The 21,252-nt window shown below is 50.3% G+C and overlaps 1 protein-coding gene across 4 annotated transcripts in view; it reads right to left on the bottom strand.

Moving 5' to 3' along the window:
- Positions 1–17,049, bottom strand: part of KLHL25 (kelch like family member 25) — a 27,229-nt gene extending 10,180 nt beyond the window's left edge. Inside the window, exons 1-2 of one of the 4 annotated variants that reach the window (XM_006030346.3) lie at positions 16,931–17,049; positions 856–2,669 (exon numbers count right to left, since the gene is read on the bottom strand). In XM_006030346.3, coding sequence (XP_006030408.1) covers positions 883–2,652 — 1,770 coding nt within the window. In that variant the 5' untranslated portion in view covers positions 2,653–2,669; positions 16,931–17,049 and the 3' untranslated portion in view covers positions 856–882. Of the gene's footprint in view, positions 1–855; positions 2,670–2,884; positions 2,979–10,845; positions 10,993–15,652; positions 16,806–16,930 lie in introns of those variants that run through there. The other 3 variants (XM_014523070.2, XM_014523071.2, XM_025211972.1) reach the window with 3 other exon arrangements.
- Between the last annotated feature and the right edge of the window lie 4,203 nt (positions 17,050–21,252).

The raw sequence follows: 21,252 nt of genomic DNA, 5'->3' as shown, positions 1-21,252 counted from the left end.
GGGAAAGAGCCCCACAGCGACTTGGGACTGAGTGCGAATGCCTTTCACCGAGCATCTCCCGAGTAACATGCACTCTGCTCCCAGCTACTGCCCCCCTTCCATCCCAACCACGTCTCACACTGGAGTCTGTAGGGCAAGAGGGGAGGTATTTGATAGGCAGGGCAGATTGGCATCTTAAACTAACCAAAAGGAGATATATATAGCACAAGCTTTTCTGGACTGAAGCTCACTTCATCAGTTGCTGTGGAAGGACATGCATATGGTGAATGGTGTATAATCATTCTGGTGTCACATCTGACCCTCAAAAAACAAATGCATCGTGGTCTCTCCTGTCCCACACGCCAAAATGTAAATGCACCAGTGCTTTTTACCTTGGACATCCCTGCTTCCCTCCCCCGCAGCATACCAAGGGTTAAGCCCTTCACGTCTATACTCATCAGCATCAAGCAATTACCCAGATACCCAGCACAGAAGACAAGCTGTCTAGGCATTTCTGAAGCGCTCAATCACCATTATGCCTCCCAGAAGGTCTACTATACAAGCAATATTAGAAGCATGATAGAAACATGTTGCTTGTGTCTCCCTGGGGCACCTGGGGATGGAAAGCTGTCTGAGTCTCAAAAGATACCAAAAGGATTGGTTTGAAATAATTACTGTACAAGAGCAAATGGAGGTGTCAGACCTACAGCATTATAGGTCTGATCACTCTACATTTCTGCGCTTTCTAAGATACACTCAGCTTGTTAGGAAATGGGGACACCCCCCGGAGCAAGACTAGACCCAGCAATCTTGGTGTGGAGCAGAGATGCACATTTAGGTGGTAACAGCAAAGTGTCAGGTTAAATATCCTCTTACCTGGTTGGGCTTGTGGGCCAACGCCTCTCAGGCTGGCAGGTGCTTCCACGTGCTGACGAAAGCCGTGGGTATGAGCGAGTAAGGCACGGTTGTTATACAGTTCCACGTGTCTGAGGTAGGGTCGTAACAGTCCAGTGTTTTGCACCGTTGAGTCCCAAAGTATCCTCCCACCACATACAGTTTGTTCCCCGAGGCTAATGCGTGGCATGACATGCGTTTGGCAGTCATGTCCCCAACGCGAGTCCACTGGTCTGTCTCGCAGTCGAAGCGGTAGGCGGATGCTGCTGTGTATTCACTGTCACCTCCCATGATGAAAATCTGGCTGCCCAGGACAGCAGCTGCTGTGTAGCGCCAGGGCTGGGGGCACTCTGCTTTGATCGTCCACCGGTTCTCAGCAGGGTCGTAGCACTGCACCTTGGAGACCATGTCCCGGTGAATGCTAGTCCCGCCAAAGACAAAAAGCTTGAGCCGGGCACTCACCACGGCAGCATTGCTGACTCCGTCCCTCAACGGGGCCACCATGGTCCATTTGTTGGCTGTGGGATCGTACTTCTCCACCTGCTTCAAGGAGACAGAGGGAGAGGCAGGGAAGACACCAGCCACTGCGGTATGGCCACCGACCACATATAGGCAGTTTTCCAGTTCAGCTGAGCCATGCCCAAACCGAGCTATCAGCATGGGGGCAGCTTTGGACCATTCCTCGTGCACGGTATCAAACACCCAGACATCTTTTGAGACCCCGTTCTCAGATCCCCTCCCGCCAGTGATGTACACTTTGCAGCCAATGGCACAGGCACTAAACTCTTTCCTTGGGCTTGGCAGGTCTGCTTTGGGAATAATCTCCTTGGCTTTGCGATCTACCTGATATATCTTGTCACACATAAAGGTCTGGCCACCCAGGATCAACAAGGTATGCCCAGCTTTGCGAGGCCGGGCGCAGAGACTGGTGACCACCCCATCATTCTGCAGGATCTTCTTCTTGCAGCGAATAGCCTCGTCCAAGATGACCTTGTTACTCTCATCGGCCATGATCAAGTTCTCACAAGCCATGGCTTCCTTGAGGCACTCTGAAGGCAGTAAGGCTAGACGCATGTTTCTCAGCAGCTCTGGGAGGTGAACCCTCCGTTCATCCAAATCGTACTTCACCCACTGGAGGACAGCCTTGAAAACCTTCTCCTCATCCTCAATCTCCAGCTCGTCGCTTGAGATGAGGTCCAGCAGCGTGTCCTTGGAGAGGTTGTTGAAGTCCTCACTCTTGTGCACGGTTTCAAAGTTGACCAGGCACATTCTCCAGGACAGCTCGTAGAGCCGCCGGCACTGGTGAGCATCCGAGAGCAGCATCATGCCCAGGCAGTTGGAGGGGTGGAGGTTCTTCTCGAGGAACTCGGCCGCCGCATCTCGGACATCGTGGAACTGAAGCATGTCGCTGGCCTCCAGCAGGGACTCTGCGTTCTCCTCATTGATGATGATGCGAGAGGAGTATGCAAAGTCCAGCAGAAGCTCCAGCACCTCCGGGTGGAGGCTGTCATGGAAATTCACCTCATCATCCAGGCTTTCCCGGAGACCATTGCTGAACATGGCCTCAAAGTATCTGCTGGAGGCAGCCAGGATGGCCCGATGGCACGGGAAGGATCTGTTCCCGGCCCAGAGGGTGACATCAGTGAACATGCAGTGTTTCCGGAGAGTGTTGAGGTGGGACAATACGCAGTCCGGGTGGGAAGCTTTGTGGAAAAGTAAGATATTCATGGAGCCGGTGCTAGTCCGGGATTTACGGTTCTCGTGGACGCTGACTGACATGATGACAGAGGTATCGTCTACAGAGAAACAGAGAAAATAAAGTGTAATGTCAGGGGACTACTGATGAGAGACAGCAATAGTGAGAATAGTGCAGACATCTTTTGAACCAAATTCCCCCCCTTCCCACCGATCTGTTAATGGATCTCAAACCATGCCCAGTGGCCCAGCATGGGCCCTTCCCAGCTCTGCTCATGCTCCGCAGTCTGGATCTGCACGGCTTTTTACCGCGCACCTTCAAAATTCGCCATTACTCTTCCAGAGCTCAATCTGTGGGTAATCATGGCAGCAAAAGAGCGCTCTGCATTTCAGCTTCAACAATCAAGCTCCAAAATGAAGCAATTAAACCCCAAAACGAAACAGCAAACTTTCTGATCAGCCCCTGAAGGGCACACAGGCAAACCGCAGAGCACTCGGTCTTCCTCCACCAAAAGGAAGAAGGCCGTCTCTCCAGGATAAAGGGCACTGGGCGTGTTTTTGGCTCAGGTCAGGTCACGCTGCCTTCTGATCTAGGAGAGATTATTGCAGGTTTGGAAAAGGAGATTGCTACTGCATTTATTTATGGGATAAGTGGCTATTAGTGGCAGCCAAAGATTTCAGACTTTGCCAAGTCTTTCTATGCTAGTTTCTGGCTGCTGAATCCCAGCAGACACTTCCACGTGACTTATCTGCTTTATGCAACAGGCCAGCGCCCGGCTATCTGACACAGGAGACAGCTATCTTGTGCTTTCTCCCACACAGGCAGAAGCAATACAGCATTGTCCCAGGCCCCTCTGCTTGGCACTATCTCATGCAGTTGCTATCTGATGCCTGTACTTCTTGGCTAAATATGGATGGAGCACAATAGCACAGACAAATTCACAGAGTTTGGATGAACGGATCCGATGAGGCCATTTGTTCCAAAACATCCATGGCCGGATTTTCAGCCAGCCCGCACTCTCCTACCTGCCACTAATAAGTGAGCCCAAATACGTAGGCAATTTTATTCCGCAAGTAGAAATCTGTGACTGATCTGTATTTTGTAAAAACTGAGTATCAAAAAGAAAGAAAACAGAGATGGAGGCTGGAAAACGGAGCCCTAATTTACAGCGTAGGTGCAGAAGGCAGCACCCTTTATAAGAAATGACACTCAGGGCAGAAAAAAGCAGAAAACCCACCACCAGCCTGTCACTTGAGATATCAAGAGCCCACAAACCACTGTAGGAGATTGTGTCTAAGAGTGAGGGAGACTTACCCACACAGCTTCACTCTCACAAGTTCCCCCTACCCCTCACTTCATTGAGGAGCCAGGTCCTAGTTCATACATCGAGCCCCACAACGGCCAGTGTGATGTCACACGTTGTGATGTCACACGTTCCCAACACCCTGTGGCTGCACAGCCCCGCTCTGCCCATTGCCCTGGCTTCTCACAAGTATAGAGGGGTGATGTGGCCTTCTGGCACAGACAGTTGCCTTGTGTCAGACAATAAAACTCCCTGGCGTCGCTTCTGCAGCTAAAATCCGGGCTCGGAGGGCAAGCTCAGAGGCCAGGCATATTAAGAAATCAGGCCAAACGATTTGAAAACTTCAAGGATACTTGGTCTTTGAAAGTATCTGCACAGACTGCCACTGAGGGTGCTGGACCGGCTGTGTGGAGGGGCCAGGAGAACTGAACAGAGTGCACAGGGACGTGCACTGTGCTGGGGACAGGGGCAGAAGTGCAATCAGGGTCCAGGGACTGATTTAGATGCAATTGTATTGCTTTAAGAATTGGGTTCAACTCTGCCTGTCCCATTCTTCCAACAGCAGAGCGGCCCTTCCTTTTCTGCTCCTTTCCCCACTGAAACACTCCTTCTCAGGTCGAGTATCACTTGTTCAGCCAGAGGCACAGCGCTGTCACCTCGCATGTCTTTGGAAATCACGAGAAACGCCCCCACATACCCCCCAAGCCCATTAAAAAAAAAAATAATCAAGAGAGTCTTCAAAAGCATTCATAAAATATAGGTGAAAAAGAAAAATAAGCATGAGCAGCTTTGAATTTGCTTGACGGGGCACTTGGAAAACAGCATGCCACCCTGAAAGCTGGAATCTTATTTCCCACTCCCCATCCTCCCATGAAAGCAGAGATTATTTTGCAGTCTCTTGATCCCACCGAGAGAGAGCCCCTACGGATCACGGGAGTCAGCAACGCTGAATTAGCTCACCACAAAGGTCCCTGCCCACACAATCAGACAGACCAAGACACAGTCTCATCTCAGCTAAGGCAGCTCGTTTTTCCCAGGCAGCTGCCAAATGCTGAGCCCTTCTCCTCTGGGGAGACCATCGATACGGTGCAGACCATGTCAGAGGAGTCGAGGAGCCCTGATGAGAACCAGGCTGAGCATTTAGGCTTTGTTTCAGGCCAGGAGTAGCATGCCCTACGATTTATAGGGCAAAAGGAAACAGCCTCAGGCTCCTGTTACCAGCTAAGGTGATCTGAAAAGCCAACCACAGAGGGGAGAAGCACTAAACCCTCCGAGTCCAGTGACAGCATGGCAGCCCCACAGGACACGGGGCGAGACGATCATCTCAGAGGCAGCTGCAGCAGTTCAGTGCTCCCACGCTTCACAGGTCAAAGACTCTGCAGAGGCTTGGTGCAGATAAGTCTGCTGGGGCCTCCATCATAGTGGCCCAAGCATTTTCCCACCTCCCCAAACCCAAAATGAAAAGCTTGGGATGAGCAGTGACATGTGTGTGTGTGTTTCTATTTCTTTACCCCCTGCACTTAATTACTGCACTGTGTACTGCAAGGCACAGAGGACTGGGCTGTGTCATAAGCATGGGAACATCCTCAGTTTCCCAAGCTAAACAGCACAGCTGGAGCAAAGCACAGCTGTTAGTCCCTGTTCAGTGGCCTCCATCCCAAACAGCTGCATTAATGAGAAGATTTTGATTTGCCATTCACAGACTCCTGCCCAAGACCCCAAACACCTCGTGCTGAGGCTGCTAAACTCATTTCACTTGCGAGCAGAGCCAGCTCTCTCCAGAACCGCGACTGCATTATTGGAACAGCCGAGCTGAACACCAAGGGGAAATCTCACTAGCAACAATGCACGGCTTGGGAGTAGTACCAATTTTGAAGGGTTAATACTGATTCTAGTGATATAATCTTTGAGCACTGAACTGAGGAAAACAAATGAAATATTTATGAGTCTGCTAAAAGCTATCGATTCAGCCTGCCATTCCTACAGCCTCAGAAAACACCCTCCTAATCTATTTCTTTCTTTGATTACCAGACCTGAGCTGTGAGCTGATGCATTGATCTTTGGTATGATTACGGATTACTTCATTTTCCAGGAATAAAGAACACCCTGGAAACAGCGGAGTCCAGAAAGGGAGAATAGGATCAGTTTTTCCCTGAGCCTCAGGGATGAAAAAGTCTCTGTTCAGAATGGAAGGGACAAGTCTTTAAGGAACTAAAGTACCTAAATAAAATATTAAAAGTGGCACCAAAGTCACAGGGATTGTTTTCAAATCCCAGTCCCAAGCGTAGAGTGGCTCATGCCTCGGTAGGTAGTAACCATATTTACATCTCACAGCTGCTCTGTGCTGCTTGCAAGATCAGCTGGTGGGTTTCAGCCCAGATGTCCACGTCACTCATGTGTCACAGCAGGCACTGGCTTTTCTGCCGTAAAGGGGACTGGTTGAAGACCAACCCGGCCGTGGCACAGAATAGCCCTTCCCTCTCGCTGATGGTCCCTCGAGGCGCAGGGTTATGACGCGTCCTTGTCGACCACCGCCAGGCTGGACAAGCACGTTGCAGAACCAAAGTGGAGCATTATTTCTAGCAAGACATTTCCAACTTCTGGAGCCACAACAAACCAGTCTCTTCGAAGGGGAGTGAAGCCGGCTTACACGATCTCCCTTTCAAAGATAAGGACCTGAAAACTCTCGTGACTTGGGTTTGATTCCTACCACAGTTGGCAAGAGTAGAAATGAAGCAGCTTCTCATTCTCATTCTCTGGCTATGAGCACATCACAAACCGGCCCAGAATCTGGCACAAGCAGGACTTTTCCTAGCCCATCTGTGACGTGTAATAGCCCCGCTTACATACCAGATGGACAGATACAGTAGAGAAGAGCAGTTTCCCAGATTAGTTCCTTCCTAACTCCAGAAACCTCATGAACTTTTAAAACCCACAGGTGAGACGACCCCCTGCGCTTTGCTGAAGCTAGTCCACAGCCCTGCTTCAGCAAAGTATTTTGGCTTAAATGTAAGTGCCTGTGGAGCAGGGCTGGACTTGAGCACAGGTTCTTAGGGGCTTTGCTGAAAAAGAAACAGAGAGAACTGGGATATTTTTGAGGTTTTCCTTACCTATCTATTGAGCTGCAAGAGAAAGATGGAGATGCTCTGGGTGAAAAACACTTTGTACACAGAAGAAACCGGACAGTGTCCGAGCTCCCACCTCAGAGCTCAAAGGGTTACCTTGCAGGCTTAGCTCTAGCCTCAGTTTAGCATGAGACCAGTCAGTAGAATGGGTCGTTACAGTGGACCCAATTCTGTTGTTTCCATGCCTCAGCTCAAATAGCAGACGGACTGGCTGGAGCAGACTGGCTCTTGGATCTACACATATGCTACAGTCATTTCGTTCTTTGAATGGGAACTATACAAACCAACACTGCATTGTCTCCCCAGACTCCCACTGTGAAGGCAAAGGCAGACGATAACCCTTCTTCCATATGGACGAGAGCCTGGGAGCACTGGTTTTTTGTCAGCTATCCAAGGTGTCTGCTGGCTCGGACGTTCCCTTGGCTCACTTCAGCCTCCGCACAGGAGACGGTTCTTACAACACACCAAGATGGGGAGCTCTGGAAAACCTTCCACCTTCCACTCGGGGAGGAAAGTAATTGGAGACAAAGGTAAAAGTTCAGGAGTGAAGGCTCCTCAGGCTCCAGCTCACAAATGCTGTTGTCTCAACAGCCTCCAGAAGGGACAAAGAAAGAGTAAGGGGCAAGGCCTGGTTGAATTCTCTGTTCAAATCATGGCTTCAGTACCCTCACCCAGCTGTGAGTCTCTCGATGGCACTATGGTGCCCTGAGAGGGAACAGGGCCCAGGGGAATACTGCTTGTGGAAAGGGGCTTCCCTGGTTCAGCACGTGGATAACGGCACACCCGTATAGTCTAGGGGACAACGGCGGGATGGAGGGTGTGACTGAAGCTAGCAGAGTCCTGTATTTTTGGGCTGCTGCAAAGTACCTTTCCGGAGGCTCCTCTAAGTTGTGCTGCAAGGTCCCTGGTTTTTGCTAAGGATGGAGAGGCACAACCTTACTACTGACTTTTCTCCCTGTCCCTGTACCAGCATCACCTGAAAGGCCAGCTTGGACTTGGAATCAATCCTTGGAATAAATTCACCTTTTATTTTTTTTTTTTTAGGCAGGAGTTTGTTCACAAAGCTCCACATTTCTTTAAGGAATCACCAAATGGTATGGATAGTTTTTGCCACTGTGTAGCACAGTGATTTTCAACGATAGTCAACAGCACCCTGGCATGCTGCGAGATCCTTTTAAGGGTGCTGCATGGTGCCAAGCAATATTAGCACTAAGTGCAAACACCGACACAGGATTCACAAGATAAGCCCAGCGATCTCCCCTAGGACTCTATAGCCTCCAAAGCAGTCTGGCTGTTTGAATTCTTTGCAACACAAGAATTGGGCTACTATTTTTCCATAGTCAAGAAAGCAGATCTTCAGAGAAGATATTTTCCAAAGGATGCCTGGAGTCTAACAAGTGGTTCAATGAGTCTAAAAGAGGTTGAGAACCGTTGGGTCAGACAGTATTGTTCCTGCTTCCCGACTAGACAATCAAGTTTGTTGGGTTTTATTTCGTTTTTAATAGGAAAGTACCAAACTGAGAATCACGCGCTCCCCAGCATGCATTTCTGGTCTGACGACCATTCCTGACATGCTGATAGTACCAAATTTTGGGAGTTGGCTCCCCTCCCCGTCCCCACCCCAAAACCAGGAGTGGTTGGCTGAACACACCCGAGTAACACAAGCCCCACGAGCCCTCATGAACTGAATCCTCCTACACTTCTAGTCACCACTCAGCATCTGAGAGAAGCAGAGAGAGGGTGAGTGAGCAAGAGATGATTTTCTGTTCGACCAGCTCAATTGAAAACTAGATAAAGCAAGAGCAATCGTGGAAGTCAGCTGTGAACTCTCCAGGCAACCTTGGACCCGCGTCTTCATTGCTGCAACCTGCACCTCCCATCTGCCATGATTCACATGCAGGGCAGCGTGCGCTGTTCAGAAGGGGCTTTCATTAGTGTTTAAATGCTAACTCTGCAATTCTGGGATCAAAGGCTTTGGCTCCAGAGTGTTCTCAATTTCCCTTTCCATTTATTCTGTTTAATTTTTGCTGCCTCTGTTGTTCCCGTCACCTTCTTTGTCTCCTTTCACACGGGCTGTGGTAGATGCTCTGCATTTAAAGCCTTCAGAGAAACAAGAACAAGGTCAGCCAAGCCTAAGACCTCTGGGCAGGGAGGCAGGGTAAGCCATGGCACAGATCGGAGGGACGCTGCATCTCTGCAGGCAGGGCACCGTGTGCTACTGGGTCAGACTAAGAGTATCGCAGCAGCTCCTATATGGCGTTTTAGTGTCTTCTCTGTAAAAATGACCTCAGATCAGGATGGGGAAAGAGCTGATATAAGGAGAGGAGGGAAAATTCAGCTGTCTGTGCATACACTTATACACAAAAGATCAGCACTGAACACAGCCACATGGGCCAGGGCATTAAACAGCCATAAAAAAACCCAGAAGTGTCTGGCTTCAGGCAAAACCACTGTAGTTAAGACAAATGCTTTTCTCATCTAGACCCAAACATCTTAGTGCAATCAAGGGAATTGCACCAGTAGAAATGCCAGGAGATTTTGATCCTTCATTTCCACTGGGCTGTGCCAGAGACAGTACTGGCACCATGACGGCAGGGAGGAGAGCAGATTTTCACCTTCCAAGTGGCAGCAACCTGTGACCCACTCATGCTGTACCCACACTGCTGCCCCTGCCATTGCCCTGGACCATACGACGGCAATGACTTTCATTCTACACCAGGTCAGACGTGCCTGGACCCCTGGACACTTCAGAGAAAGGCATAAAAATCCCCTGTAGTCCCTCAAATGCTGCAATACTAACCCTTAGGGGGGATTTCTTCCTGAAGAAACACTTCTTCCTAGAAGCACCAGAGAAGTTTTCTGGCGATTGCCAACCGTTTATCATGTTTTGGGGTTTTTTTGTTTTTTATATGCCCTCTAAATTGTGGGCTTCTCTTCCACTTCTCTACCCTCCGCATTAACAGCCCTATATAAACACTACACATCCAAGTTTGCAGTGGTGCTGGTTTTAGCCACACACAATTACTGGGCATTTCTACACCTCCACCCCTTTCACAGCGCACAGACCCACCACTCGGGAACCTAAAATGGATGTGCCGTTTTGTTTAAAGAGGGAGTCCTTTGCTTCCTCTCCTAAAAGTGCACAGAAATGCTGTGAACCGGATTAAAGCAGCTGCCACAAGCCATACCCCAGCTGTGGCTGGATTTTGCCACTAGGAAGTGTGATTCTTGGATATGGAGGTGGTGAAATGATTTGGAGTGAAGTGTGCTCCATCTACGAGAGAGATGGTTATTCACATTGCCTGCTGCTCAAAGGCAGCTGGATCAAACATCTGGTTCAGCACCAGGACTGGCCAGCAGGACAGGGAAAAGAAACCCTTGTAAGAAAGACAGGAGGGAGAAGAGAAGTAGGGAAGATAAAAGAATGAACCATATGAGTTAAAGCTGCCACAGCTTTAACTGGAGCTCTAAATGTTTGCTACCTATCTGCCACTTTCATTTCACTCTCCCTAAGCAGCAAGGCATGGCTGGAATTGAATTTCCAAATACACCGCTTGGAAAGCTCAAAGCTACAGCCCCCTAGCACCGCTCAGGAGAAGCCAATATGTCCTGGTGCATACAAGTGGATCTGCCTTAGAGACCAGAAATCCAGGTATCCCCATGTCCTGCACTGCATCCCATCAGGAGCCCTGGACAGAGAGGTCTGTTACTAATATCACCTTTCTGTAAACAGCACTGGAGACGGGAGGAGTAAAAATAGTGACTGACACTTAGTACAACACTGCAACCGTTGACGGGCAACCTGGGTGCCTGCCAGGTGCCCCAGACAGGACAGTGTCTCCACCTACCTCCAGCTAAGGACCTTCCACCAAGGTGCCTGTCCACAGCGACCAAGTATTTTGATGCCGGATGCCAGGAGCTGTGCTTTGTTCTCGGCGACAGACGGGTGAATCCAGCATAACTCAGCGCAAGTCAGGGCCTTGCTGGCGTCTGTAAAGTTAGCTCTTCCCTGTCCTAGCAGGATGACTAATGCAGCAATGATGCAAGTATGATTTGCACCCTATAATTGACAGGCAGCGCAACTCTCCCACAGGCGGCAAAGTTACTCAGGATCTACATTTTTGCAACAGAGCTGAATTTGGCCAGCTGACAAAGCCACATTCAGAAATAAGTGGAGCAGGTAGGGCCGACTGGACCGAAACATGGAAGCGCTGGCCCACCCAGAACCACGGCTGTTTGAAACATCCCTATTCAGGTTTTTCCCTCTTTGCTGTTCATTCTCACAGCAGGCCCAGGCAGCCTAGGTGGGAAGAGTCACATCACATGCAAAGCACTCCCTTTGGGCCGATTCACCTCAAACAGAAATCATGTAGGTTTTCAAGCCCAGATCTTCAGGATCCAAGACACCAGCTTTCTGGAGAAGTCCTGGGCAGACAGCTGAATTTCTGGGTGCTTATCCAAATGATTCAGAGCACAGAGACACAGTCTGACCATCCCACCTTCATGCTCCAGCCTATCTAAGAGCATCTTTTGCCGCTCCGTGCTATCCCACCCTTTTGTTCCCCCACTGACTCCAGTTCCATAGTTATCCCAAAGGCTTATGAATGCCCAAGGACCAAAAATAATGGTTCAGGTTGTCCTGATTAGAAAGTTGCATTTTTACATATCTGGAAGGAATAAAAGAGGATGAAATTCGGATGCTTTGGACCTGTCGGAAACGGGTAAATCTAACCCAAACAAGCCACACAAAGCAAATTAAAGGTACCCGGAAAAAAAAAAAAAAAAAAGAGATTTAAGAGCACATTGTCAATTAAAGCTGGTGAAAAACGATGCGCAGGCCAATCTGCTCACTGCTCCATACCACAAATCCTTCATAAAGCTTGTTATTAAGTTACTCCAAAAGGAATAGCTTAATAATAGTTGCTTAATAAGAAAGGTGGGTTTTGTCCATGCTCATTACTAAACACTTTGTTTGGCAGTACTGGGAACACGCTCGCTGCAACCACCGTCCAACTGGGAGAAATAACACTTTTAGCCACAGTTGAGGTTAAGGACAATAGCTTTTAATCGCTGCATCTCAGCCCAGCGGATCTTTTCAGAGCTTTGAATTCAGTTCAGAAGCAGATGGGGGGGGGGGTTGTCTGCCGAGCCGGCCCTCCAGCTCAATTAGCGAACGAATTCCCTTCAGCTAAATCAATCACAGTCCGCTTGCAAGATGGATGCTGAGCCGCTGACGACGCTAGCAAGTCTCCATCCTCCAGTCCCCTGTCTTTCCAATTCTGCTCAGGCATGCCAAGAAGGAAAAGACCCATTTCATCATGGTGCCCTTGCTCCCTCTACCCCAAGCGGGGCAAATACAGTCCACTGAAAGAGGGCCTTTCTTCATGGGCTCCATCTCATGAAGCCACAATGCTCTGCTCAGTGGAGATGCACTGGGATGAGGCAATTAGTCAAGGTAACTGCAGAGCGACTGTGGCAGACAACATGGCTCTAAAAGGCAGACAGGTCTCTCCCACCTTGTCCTCACACAGAAACTGGTTTGCAGAGCACCGAACAGGGATGCCCAGGATGCTCAAAGCCTCCACTACAGACACTCTTGCCACTTGCGTGTTCAGAGACTTGATCCAAAGCCTGTTTAAGGCAGGAAATCTGACTTCAAGAAGCTTTGGATCAGGCCTCCCTGGGGTGGGATGTAAGGCTTGGAGCCTGACCTGTAAAACATGCAGGAGAGTGGGAAATAGGAACCAGGTACCAGCTCCTTACATTCCCCTTTGCATGCTGCATGCTTAATACAACATGGCCAATTCCAAAATCATCTGCCATAGAAGAATCCTATCATTCCTCTACCTCCTGAAATGATGCCCACAGCACATTTCATCTGCACACAGAGCAGGGGAATGGTTATTTAAAACGTTTGCAATTGCACGTACTCATGACGTACATGGACACTGCACTTAGAAGCTTTTTGGGACCAGACACCCTGTTTTGGCTGTATTTATACAGCCTCTAGTACAATGGCTCCAGCTCATGGCTGTCAATTCAGAATTTAAATTCAGCTCCTGGCCAGAAAACCTGGTGCCCTCCTTATCTCTGCTAGGCAGGAACACTTGGTAGCAGTCACTTGGCAGCAGGTCTGGCATGGATTCAGCACACCACACAAGTCTGGGAGGGCCGTGCATCTCCAGAACTGGTTACCCACTAGTGTTGACATGGGGCTGCAGGGTGTTCACCCCTTTCCAGGTAGAAATCAAATCTCTGATGGAAATTAAAGGCTATTGGGGTGGTGAGAAAAAACCACAGCTAAGGGGAAAAGTAAAAAAAAAAAAAAAAAAAAAAAGGCTCTTATCTTTCAGAGCTATGTAGTGCACTGAGTCGCATGAATTAAACTACCAGTGACTATATTGGGACAGGAGTACTGCAGAGGCACCTATTATCTGATACAGCATTTTATTTCTGCCCCAATCCACAGGACATTAATGGGATTTCCAATGTAGTATGAAGCATGCTTCACCTCTGGCTCACAGACTATCCAATAGGCTCTGCAGGGACCACCGGTTTTAACGAGCAGGCAATTTGAGCTGGCTCAGGGTCCCAGGACAAGGGAAGCAATGTGTCCACCACACTCAGAGGGGAGGAATAATGCAGCCCGCGCAGCCCTCCCTCCCCGGAGTGGTGCTGCGGGAATATAAACTTGATGAGCAAAGACACATTGATGTGATGGTAGTTAAAGGTCACGTCAGGGGGCCTGAGGCTGCTTGTTATAGCTAAATGCTTCCTAGCAGGCATTCCCATAGCCAGAGCTTTAAGCAGCACGGGCTACATTTGCTGCAATTCAATTACAGGCTACAAGGGATGGGATTAGATCCTGCTCTCCCTAACAAGTGCTGACATCTGTGCTTGTAACCTGGCCCTTTCAACACCCCCATCTGCCCAGGGAGCAGCAGCTCCTTCCAGTGTCCCGGACACACCACATCTGCTCAGCCTGTTTCAACCACCTACCCACGGGGCCAGGACCTGCCTGACTTGTTCCCTAGCGAACTGCTCACACCTCTCTCCATGTATCACCGAGCTCTGCCGGCCTTGTTCCACCCCGGCGGGTGGCCTCATCTGGTCTTTCCTGTTCCACACTTTCACCTAATAAACGCCTGTCTGAAAGCATTCAGCTGGCCCGCAGGAAGAAGGACTTTTGAGCCCTGCCGCCAGACTGCGTTGACAAGTGATGCTATCATCAATCATTCACCGATAATGACTTGGACTCCTCTCTCAGCCTTGACCGTACAAGGCCCATTTTCACTTTCTCACGAGTACACGACAGGTAGAATCCATCTGCTCCTCAGCTATTTCCCCCTTGCACATTGACCCAGCCTGCTCCTTCTCTTGTTGGGGGTTGAAAAAAGGCCTTCTGTCCTTTGGTGACTCCCCAGCTGAAGATCACTTAGGAGTATGGCAGAAAACCCATCACTCGAGTCATTTAAACCTGGGGTGACTAACGCGGAGAACAAGTTAAACCACCGACTAACGCAGAGAACAAGTTAAACCACCGACTAACGCAGAAAATTTCATATACAGCAGGGGAAGGAAGGCCGTATTTGGCCACTAGGTAAAACAGGCCTTTTCATCACTAGATCCCAGCAGTCTTTCCTGTCCACTAGCACAAGAGGCTGGACCTGATGATCTTGTAAGGTCCCTTCCAGCCCCTAATATCTATGAAACGATGACATTTTTAAGTAACAGCAAGGTCATTAGGGCTCGTTCCCTTTCCTGACACTGCTTAGAGTCGTGTTTCTTTACGCTAAGGTTGCAGCATTTTTCCTCCGGAGGGAATTCAGTTCTAGCTCTGGACATGAGGATCCCGTTTGTAGGCTGTAAGCAGCAGCGACACAATGCTCTTCAAAAAGCACAGAGCAAACCTGCACCGAATCTCAGCTACATCCCAAAACACTTCACTGAGTGCAATCCTATTCCAGAGAAAAATGGTAGCAGATGGCAAGAGAAATTAAAGCAGCAAAGGAGACGAGATGTGTTTTCAAATAACATTTGATTTGACACATCAAACAGAGCATGGAGCCGAGAGGCTCTTCCAGAACTGCAGAAAGACAGAAATCATACACCAGCAGCAGCCAGATCCTGCGGCGCGGGCCCCACGGCTGGACTAAGGGAAGGCCAGAGTCTGAGAGAAGTGCCAGGAAAGGAGGCAGCGCAAGTTCCTCCCAAAGTTGTTCCATCAACATGCTGCCTGCCTGCCCTGAAGGGACCACCGGTGGGACACCAGTCTAGCACCACCGACTATTTTTTGCCATTTGTACAGCGCCTGACACTTTACAAACATCGCTTTCTTATGTAGGTTAGATAAAAATATCAGGCAACAGAGACACAGGCTGGCGGGTGAGAATGTGAGATGGGAAACAGAGGGAGACGGACACAGCACAGTGTTATAAACCACTTTTTTTTTTCCTGCATCCGTCTCATCCTATAAAGAGAGAAACACGTTTGGGAGGAGAAGGTCGAGGATGGAGGGAGGCTGAAAGGTGCAATGAGGTGAGTTGTCCCAAGCACCAGGTCACAAGAGGGTAAGATAAACAGGAGGAGACAAAGGTTGTTTGTGCGGCGAGGAAAAATTGGCAGCGGTGTCTACATCTGGAAATGTGTCCGTACCAGACAGGTGACTCCTCGGAGAGGATCAGGTGAGCAGCTCTCCTGAGCACAGCGTTTGTTTTGTTTGGGAATTAAAAAAAACAGCATTAATGGGGCCAAGAATATATTTAAAAAAAAAAAAAAAAGACTAACTTCTGAAGGACCAAGAGGCCCCTGGGAACACAAGGCAATAGGGCAGAGACGGTCCTAACTGGACAGAAAGCTCTTTTCCTCCACTCCATCAGTCAGTTCAAATCAGGCATTCAGACACCACTGCAGGCTTTAAAACAGCATTTCTGCAGCTCATTATTTCCTCAGGAAGATCTGACGCCCAGAGAACCGTACGCACAGTTTAAAAGGGGCATGAAGTTAAACTAGGTGGGGGGGGAAGCCACGCTATTCGCATCCGAGGTGTGCGCAGCTTTTGGTTTTACCCTCAACATCCACAAAAGCATTCCTCAGCAGCACCCGGACCGCGCCGCCCGCCCCCTTTCCTGCACCGGGTTATTCTCCGCGCGAGGGGCGCTCAGCAGCTTTCTGCCCGTCAGCACGTGCTGCTTTCTTGGAGCCACTCTGCTCCAGGGCTCCCACAAAGTGACAAGAGCGTACGGACGGGCGCTGAGCGGGGCGGACCACAGGTCCATCTCGCCCTGTGGTCTGTGTCACGCAGGGGCAGAGCGCGGGGGCCTTTCCCCCTCTTCCGCTCCCCCTGCAGCCTGGGCCATGCCAGACCGGGGAAGCCCCGATTCAGAGTCTGCCTCCCGCGCTCCCCAGCTCCCAACAGCTCCATGCCTGCGAAGGGCCAGGCTTTGCGGTGCTTCGGGGCATCAGGAGCTGTGAGCGTGGGAGCAGCCTCCACCATCCCCTGGCACAGGGAGAAGGGGCCGCTCCCCTGATCATGCACTTGACCAGGGTGCAAATGGGCAGGCAGGGGCAGGGGCACATCTTCGCCACGCGGGCAAAGCCCGGACCCCAGGGGCTGGGACGCAAGGACCTGGACGATGCAGCCGAGTCAAGGGAGGACAAAGCGCGGCAGGGCAGGGGCGGAAGCAGCCCCCAGCCCCATGCGGTGCCCAGCCCAGTGCAGCTCCCAGTCCTGCACACTGCCCAGCCCAGTGCAACCCAGCAGCCCCCAGCCCAGCCCAGTACAGCTCCCAGTCCAGTCCCCAGCCCAGTGCAACCCAGCAGCCCCCAGTCCAGTCCAGTCCAGCCCAGTGCAGTGCAACGCAACAGCCCCCAACCCAGCCCAGCCCTCCCAGTGCAGCCCAGCAGCCCCCAGCCCAGCGCAGTTGCACTCACGCGCCGCTCCTCCGCCGCCGCCCGCACCCCGGGCTCAGAACGTCCCAGCAGCCGGGAGAGAGGGAGGAGGGGAGGGGGCGGGGACTCCCCCATCCGCCCGCAGCCAATCAGCAGGGGCGGCTGCGTGATGGACAGCCGCGAGAAGGCGCAGGCCCGGCTGTGCGGAGGAAGGGGCGGGGCGTCCCCGGCAGCGCAGCCAATCGGAAAGGCGGGGAGGGTGGCAGGGCTGGGCCGCGCCGGCTTAAAGGCGCAGAGGCCTCTAAAATACGGCTTGCCACCCCTCCTCACTCCTCATCCTCCCTCCACACCCACACAGCACTGCCTAAGCAGCCCCCCTGGCTGCCCCTGACCCCCTTAGCAGGGCAGGATGTTGCATCGCGTCACATTGCCCGCCCCCCACGCGCCAGCATCTCTGCTACACTAGGGCACGGCCATGCCCGTGCTGGTGACAAAGCTGGCAATGGGCGAGGCAGGTCGTGGCGCTGCACGAGCGAATTGCGCGGTCTGTGGGACGGGGGACGACGGTCTTGGCCACCGCCAAGGAGTGCGGAGGGGGCAAAGGGACCCGCGGCCTGTAATGGGGCCCGTCTCGCCAGCACGGTGCCAGCCTGGTGCCCACCCGGGCAGCCACGGGGCTGTCTCTGCTCCGTCCCCCCCGCACGTCTCCGGGCAGAGTCTCGCTCGGTGGCTCCTCGGCTGCGCTCGGTGCCCCCGCTTCGATCCCAGCCCACGACCCTCGCGCCCGCCCCCGTCTTCTCGTCTGTCGCCCCAAGAGCTCGGCTGTTAACACTCCCAGCGGCCTCCCTGGCGGACGGAGGCTTCTTGTTTGCTTGTGGGGCCTGGTGTCTACGTCGCCAACGCCAAATCTATTCCAGGAGGTTTCCAGGATGCCCCCGTGCCCGCGACGTGCAACGCGAACGTGCCCGCCGGCTTGCGTACATCCGTTACGGATTACGGCGCGTAGACTTGACGCCAGGAAGGCTAAAGCACGTTACGATGACGTTTTAAAAGCGCACTGGGCTACAGTATAGATCAAATTCAACATTTAATATCCCTACCGGCTTTGTCATCTTTTTTTTTGGATTTACCATCCTTACCATCTACTAATAAAAGTCAATTTGTTCGAATGAAAGCCCTGTCCTTGATCTCCCGGGTGACTCTCAGCGGTCTCCTCGGGAGTTGTATCTAATTCCCGGAGGCTCCAGGGCGATCCTGGAGGGTTGGCGACCCTACTGGCATAACAGCTAGGCCAGCTGGGCACAGCAAACGCACGGCACAGATTCACATCGATGAAACCCTCAGCAAAAGTCAGCGCTGGTTTCTTAGCTGGGCAGCATCTGTGCTGAGATCTCTCGGCTGCTTAGTGTACAAGTCCTGTAATTTTAAACAAAGCGTGAAACGTCTGCTTTAAGAACATATCCTGCGCTCCGATACGGCGCTCAGCAGGCCTAGGCTGTGCCAAGGGCTACAGGGTGACTTTGATCAACTCACTTCATCAATTTGTGTACATTTTGAGGGGAGAGCAACATCCCCTCTTCTCAAAAGTGCTTGGGGGTCTGTGGAGGAAAGCAGCTGGACTGGGTAAGAGCTAGGTATTAAGTTATTAATAGTTGTAGTAGGTGCGAGAGACAAGGATTTCTGGAGGTGATGTATTTTATTGGAACAACGGCACGGTTAGAGACAGGGAGATTATAGTAAGACATATAACACATGTAGGAGAGTACTTCTCACACTTTTTGACCTCACTATCCTTGTACTCCAGGGAAATACAAAAACGCCTTTAAAGAATGAGCCTGGGAACAAAAAATCATACATTGGCTAGACTCTCTGGACCAAGGACTGCACACCGCTATTGGCTTCATAGCATACTGCAATCTACCTGACTCCTGCTAATCTTTCTTCACAAGTGATAACCACCCTCTTCCCTTTTGAAAGGTCTTGATCTCTCAGGAATCAAGCTATCTTTTCTTCTGTGATTTGCTTGTCTGCTCCCCCAGGGAATTTCTCTCTCCTCTGATTTCACAGCCCTACAGACAGCTGCAATCTTTACTGTGCCAGCTTTTTCCTCAGACCTGAAGAAGAATGCACTGCATTTGCAAACGTTGTCTAAGTCTACCCCAACCGTGCAGTTGGTCCTATATGAATTATCACCCACAAAATCCTTGCCTCTCACATAGGTTCGGGACCATCACAGCTATAACCTCACTTCAACGCTATTGATTGTAGTAGATGTGATTTTTGGCCTAGAATCTTCAAACAATGAAGACTGTAATTTGCCTAAAAATCCGGAATATTTCCTTTGGGAAAAAAATCTATATGCTCAGGCTGATTCTATTCAAACCGCATCTCATCTCAAAGAATGGACTCAGGGAGGGGTCTTTCTACCTTCCCAGATTGCCTCCTTCGCTTATGCCCTTTTGCTTACGCTGTGACTCAGTAAGCAGCTCACACCAAGGTTCCAAATTGAAGTGCAAAATTAGGAGCCTTATTGACCACATGCAGTTGGCCAAATGGAAATATCCTGTCTAGGCCTTATGCAAATCAAAACAAAAGCTAGGAGAAGTTGGGATGTGTTTTTATATAGAGCAGGAGAGTAATTCATTTGAAACACCGTGCATTATACAAAGCTTTTGATCAACACTGCACCATTTTCCCTCATAATTCCTATTGAAATGAGGTGTTGCAGCATCTTCTACATACATTAGGGCTGGGTTATTTAAAAGCAGTCCTCAAACCATTCTTTCCAATCCAGAAAAAAAAAAATCTATATGACTTCTTTCTGCCTTTGTTTCTCCCTCTGCTTGTTCCTTTGTATTATAGACTCCCAGGAAGCGCTGCTTGTGGGGCCAGTTCTACAGAGCACGAGGAGGGCAGGAGACCAAAATTGGCTGATACGGGGTTTATTGAGCAGAAATCTACATGGCAAAATATGGGTCCTCGTTCTCCAGTTCAGAGCCAGGTATAGCTAGGGTTGGCTGGGCCGGAACGCAGTCATTAGCAACCATGGTGTGTCTGAGAGTTGAGGATGTTAAAAACATGTTAAACTCTTTTGCTTCTTGGATCTGAGTGGACTATACCAGACAAGTGGAGATTAATCCTTTGAATGATGCAATCCCAAGTCTGCTGCCTCTGTGCTCCAGTGGTTGCAATACCCTGGTACTTTATTTAATAAGCTGCTGAAGACAGCAGGCAGGATTTGTGAGAAAGGCGGCTGCTGTGGTCCCCAGAAAGCATCTGTTAAACAATGGCAATGTTTAAAGACAAAATTGATTTTTTTCCCCCTTTACCGTTGATTCCTATCCAGCTGCTCCACACAATAAAAGACCCATCAAGGAGCGTAATGCCGTAATTGTTAATGGAGAGAGCAGTTTCAAACTGCTTCCACTCAGGCAAAGTCCTTATCTCAGTAAGCTGTGCAGAACTCAGCCTGTCTTTCATCCCTTTGTACTTGAGAGGGGGAAGGGGAGAAGGCCCCCTGCCACTCACAGGGGCCCACGGAGGGGAAGAAGCTTCATCACTCACAAGGAATTGCCCCTCTTCAGTTTTGCTCCAAGCAGCATTTTCTTTTTCTTTTTCGCAAATTTGATGCTTGAAAGATGCTTCCATTCCTCATCAAACACAGGATGTCTCATGCTAAGCTTATTCACGCCAGCTTTGTCCCAGTGTCATTTTTTGATCTCCATAGGGTCAGCAGTGGAATCAAGGGCAGAATCAGATCCCTGGAGAGGAATTCCAGCAGAGCTGCCTTGTCACGTCCCACTCACCCGCTGACCTGGAGGGCCAGTCGTGTTTTATGGCAGGTGATCATCAGCGTTGTCATCATGCTGAAGGGCAGGTGAGTGCATTTTCTGCCTGAGCTGACCAGTGCTCTTGTAACAGTTTAGCTGTAACTTGCATTGTCCTTCCCTTAGTGCTGCTGCCAGTCATCTTTGTTCATCCCTTCACTTCTGACAGAGAGCCCACTGGAGCATGGCATATTTCCTGCTTGGTCCATTAGGAAGCAATTAAAACAAGTTTGGATGCTAAAAATAATCATAATGAGGCCAAAATACAGGGCCCTCAGAGGCTGGGGTTAGGGTAATGGCTCCTACTTGTACCTTAAAGCATCCTAGTTGTACACAGTCACATAGCGTGGTCATAAGCTAACGGACTAGAAGCCCTGAAACTATGGTAGATGTCTTATTGCAACAGGGCAGAACTTCACTGAGAGTGCCATAACAATGTGGAGAGCATGAGTACAGCATGCAGCAGGCCTAGATAGCATGGCGATGGGCACATGGGAAGTATGCAGACTGGTATTTTTTTTAAGGATTTTTTTGTGT

Source organism: Alligator sinensis, unplaced genomic scaffold, assembly GCF_000455745.1.
Source record: "Alligator sinensis unplaced genomic scaffold, ASM45574v1 scaffold857_1, whole genome shotgun sequence".
NCBI lineage: Eukaryota > Metazoa > Chordata > Crocodylia > Alligatoridae > Alligator > Alligator sinensis.
This window is presented reverse-complemented; position numbering and strand designations above follow the sequence as displayed.